Raw genomic sequence first — 3,651 nt, forward strand, 5'->3', positions numbered from 1 at the left:
GCCATGCGCCAGTCGGGGCCTCGGCCAGCCCTGCGCCACCTGGCCCCTGCCAACGCTCCGGCCTCCCGGGGCCTCCCAGCTGCTGCCCAGAGAGTTGGTAAGAAGGGGTCTCTTCCTGGGCTTTTCCCTTTCTCTGGGAGGGAGGAGGATGCTGTGGAGACTTGACTTCTACTCCCAGAGATGGTTGTCAGACCTGGGATGTCTGCAAAGAGCAGAGCCAGCACCTGCCTCTTTCCTATTCCTCGCTGTGCAGTGCAGGTCTGGGGGCACTTGGTGCTACAGCACAGCAGTGGAAATCCAGATGGGTTCTTTCCCACTGGTTTGGGACTCATCTCTACACCTCTGCAACACCACTCAGAAAGCTGTGTTAGCTTATGGCTTTTGCTTTCAGAGGAGAGCATCCAAATTCATTTTATTCCAGTGAGCAGCTAAAAAGAAACAAAGTGTGGCATCTGTGGTTTGGTTCTAGGGAGAACAGCCCCTCCCTGAAGTAGCCAGCTACGCTTTGGAGAATGGTTTCTAAAGAAGTATCACCATGCAGAGCGTAGTTTGAATTCAGAATCAAACCCAGACATCCCAGCTTGTTTGCACGTTGCTGCAGGTGTTTGTCACTGTGTTCTCCTTCCTTTGCAGGTGTTGGCACAGCAGCACAGACTTTGGCTCCCCGTCCTCCTGTAGCTGCCCCTGCTCCCAGGGCTGTCCCTCCTTACAAATACGCCTCAAGTGTCCGCAGCCCACACCCAGGTGTCCAGCCTCTGCAGGTACCACCAGGGGCTGGGCAGTCCCTGCAGTTTCACATGCAACTGAAGTATTTTTATAAAAACTTCAAGCTACTTTTATGGCCCAGACAGTCCTAATTTGGAATTTACAAACCTGGCAGTTGTGCCTTTGCCAGGGGCACCCTGGTTGGTTTATCTGTCGTGTGCTCACAAGCCCTTTTGTAGCCAGACTTGCTGTAAGGATGTTTTTCTTGCTGCTTTGTTCCTGTTTTGCAACCCTTTAAGTGTCTCTCCTCTTTGCCAAGTTCCCACTGGGGTATCACTGAAAGAAAGAACAACATCCACACCTGCCTTTTTTAACACCTCACGATGTCTGATCCGGTTTTTGTGAGATATTTACAGTGCCCCGTGTGACATTCCAAGGTTTTGAGCTCAGGATTTGCAGGGAGTGTTTGTGAACGAAGGGCACCTTACCTGCCCTTTTCTGAAGCCTGAAGTGTGCTGTAGGCTTGACAGAGGTTGTGTTTTAGGAGGGAACATTTTAATATTGTCTAAATACGAAGCAATCAGCCTCATACCTATTTCATAACCCTTGTCTGCCCTTTTCAGGCACCTCAGCCTGCAGTGCATGTGCAGGGCCAGGAGCCACTGACAGCCTCCATGCTGGCTGCTGCCCCTCCCCAGGAGCAGAAACAGATGCTGGGTGAGTAAAACCCCAGTGCTCACCGATCATTTTTCATCCCCTCAGGTTTCAAAGATCAAAACTCATCTGTCTGAACTCCTTTTTCTCCCTCAGGAGAACGTTTGTTCCCTCTGATCCAAGCTATGCACCCCAGCCTGGCGGGGAAGATCACGGGAATGCTGCTAGAGATTGACAACTCGGAGCTGCTGCACATGCTGGAATCTCCCGAGTCCCTCCGCTCCAAGGTGAGCTGCTGTGTTCCTTTTGTGTTGGGGGGTTCTGAGCAGGGAGAAGATCTCACTGGATTTGTCTCCCCAGGTGGAGGAGGCTGTGGCAGTGCTGCAGGCTCACCAAGCCAAGAAAGAAGCTGCCCAGAAAGTGGGAGTGGTTGCTGCTACCTCTTGAACCAGGATGACTGGTGAGTGTCTCAGTCCTCAGCTTCAGCGAAAAGCTTCCAGAATCAGCAAATAAAACACGGTTGTTAGTGAACAGTTCATGTGGGTCTGTGACCAGCACTTGTCTGATTATAGTCCACTCTTCAACAACAAAAAGCTCCTAATGTCGTTCCTGCCAGAAGAATCCTTACGTAGAACTTAAAGAATATTCTTTAGATCCCTTAAATAAACAGCAGAATGGTGCTGTTGAAGTCCCTGAAGTGTCCCTTGCAGCTGATGTGAAAAGGAAGGACAAAAACATGGGGATGAGTCTTGTGGAACTGCTGGTCTGGGAAACAGCCCTAAGGAGCTCTGGTGATTTTTAGGCTAAGCAGGCTCTTCATGCCCGTTCTTATCCTGGAAACCATCTGCCTTCAGGATGTATTAAATGTTGGGAACGTTTCACTGGATAGGTCTGTCCACGCAAGTGCTGTCACCTGTGTTTGGAATTGTTGTGGGACAAGAAGGTTTTTGGTTTTTGGAATGCCTCTCCCTGTGGTTAACGCTCCATTTCTCTGTGGGTTGTCTGGAATTGCCATCTCCAGTACTTCCTGTGGCGCTGTTGGGATCAGATGTCACGACTCAAGCCGGTGAAGAAGGATGAGGATTCTTATTTTATTCTTATTTTCACTGGCTGATTTAGCAAAGAATTTGAGTTTCTCGTGGATAATAACGATTTCTGATCATCTGACCACCACAAACAGCTTCTCTGTACCTTCCCAATTATATCACATTCCTTATGGCTTGGAATGCTGGAATATTCCCTAATCTGGAGCTGACCTGTCTCCCCTTTTTCCTTTAGGATACAAAGAAGCCAAATAGCCCCTTCCTAGACATCAGCTCAAGATGTTTGAAGATCCTTCACTGTCCTGCAGATCTCAAGGCCGTGCATTTTATCACATAGTTATATTGCATTTTGTAAATTAATCTTAAAGATCTTATTTAAAAAGCCAACTCTGAAGCTTGAGGTTTCCAAAACCAGAATCTGGGGGTTTGCAAGCTTTTCCTTTGCCAGAACAGGGCTGCCCCTTGTGTCTTCTAAAGAGGACGTTGAGGATTTTAGGCTGGAAGTATTTTTGTGAGTTTGTGTTTAATTGAACAATCCAGTTTGGAAAGTTTGGGAAACATTTATCAATAAAGGAATAAACTTGCACTGTGTTTGTCATCATTTCTCTCTGTTGGCTGAAGAAATGTGGCGTGGCTTTGTGAAATCAAACTGATGGGCAGTTATTGGGTGGTGAATACATTCACTTGGGATTTGAGTTACCCTGCTTGTTGATTTTGGATAATGAGTATTTTGAGGCAGCTGGGTTAAAATTATGCCTGGGGCAGTGTCTGAAGGGGGTGATGGCTGTAAGCAGTGATCTGAGAAGGGTTGGGAGAGGTATTTTCAAGTGGAGGGTACGAGGGTTTGGGCTCCCTTTCTGTCACGGGCTGTTCTCTGTTTCCATTTCTGCATTTTCAGCTGCATCTTTCATGGTTCTGCTGCTCTTTTCTACTCCGAAGGCGGCTGAGTTTCGGCACTGCCACTGATAAATCCTTTGCGAACTTACTTCGGCTGTTCCTTTGGGATAAAAAAGCGTTCTTTAGGTAAACACAGAACCACGAGAAGACCTCCGCAATCACAGCTCCAACACCGTGCTCAGGCTGGAGCTGAACGCGCCTGTTCCACAGCGCCATCCGAGGCTCTGGAACGGGCTGGAGAAGGACGGGGGGGGCTGCACTGGATTTCCTCGTCCCGGGAGCGGCCCCACGAAGGCGCTGCCGGCCCGGGGCGGGGCGATGGCGCCGCTTCCGGGCGGGGCGGGCGGCGCGC

General features: G+C 49.4%; 1 protein-coding gene across 2 annotated transcripts in view; it reads left to right on the forward strand.

Moving 5' to 3' along the window:
- The window catches only part of PABPC4 (poly(A) binding protein cytoplasmic 4), a 13,197-nt gene extending 10,209 nt beyond the window's left edge, over positions 1–2,988 (forward strand). For both annotated transcript variants that reach the window (XR_001862512.1, XM_017736128.1), the window contains exons 10-15: positions 1–97; positions 634–761; positions 1,329–1,422; positions 1,516–1,646; positions 1,720–1,819; positions 2,638–2,988. The exon at positions 1–97 is cut by the window's left edge. Coding sequence is in view for 1 of the 2 variants with exons in the window: in XM_017736128.1 (XP_017591617.1) it covers positions 1–97; positions 634–761; positions 1,329–1,422; positions 1,516–1,646; positions 1,720–1,806 (537 nt within the window). In the remaining variant the exon portion in view is untranslated. The remainder of the gene's footprint in view (positions 98–633; positions 762–1,328; positions 1,423–1,515; positions 1,647–1,719; positions 1,820–2,637) is intronic.
- The last annotated feature ends 663 nt before the right edge of the window (positions 2,989–3,651 follow it).

This window comes from Corvus brachyrhynchos, unplaced genomic scaffold, assembly GCF_000691975.1.
Source record: "Corvus brachyrhynchos isolate BGI_N302 unplaced genomic scaffold, ASM69197v1 scaffold65, whole genome shotgun sequence".
Classification (NCBI taxonomy): Eukaryota; Metazoa; Chordata; class Aves; order Passeriformes; family Corvidae; genus Corvus; species Corvus brachyrhynchos.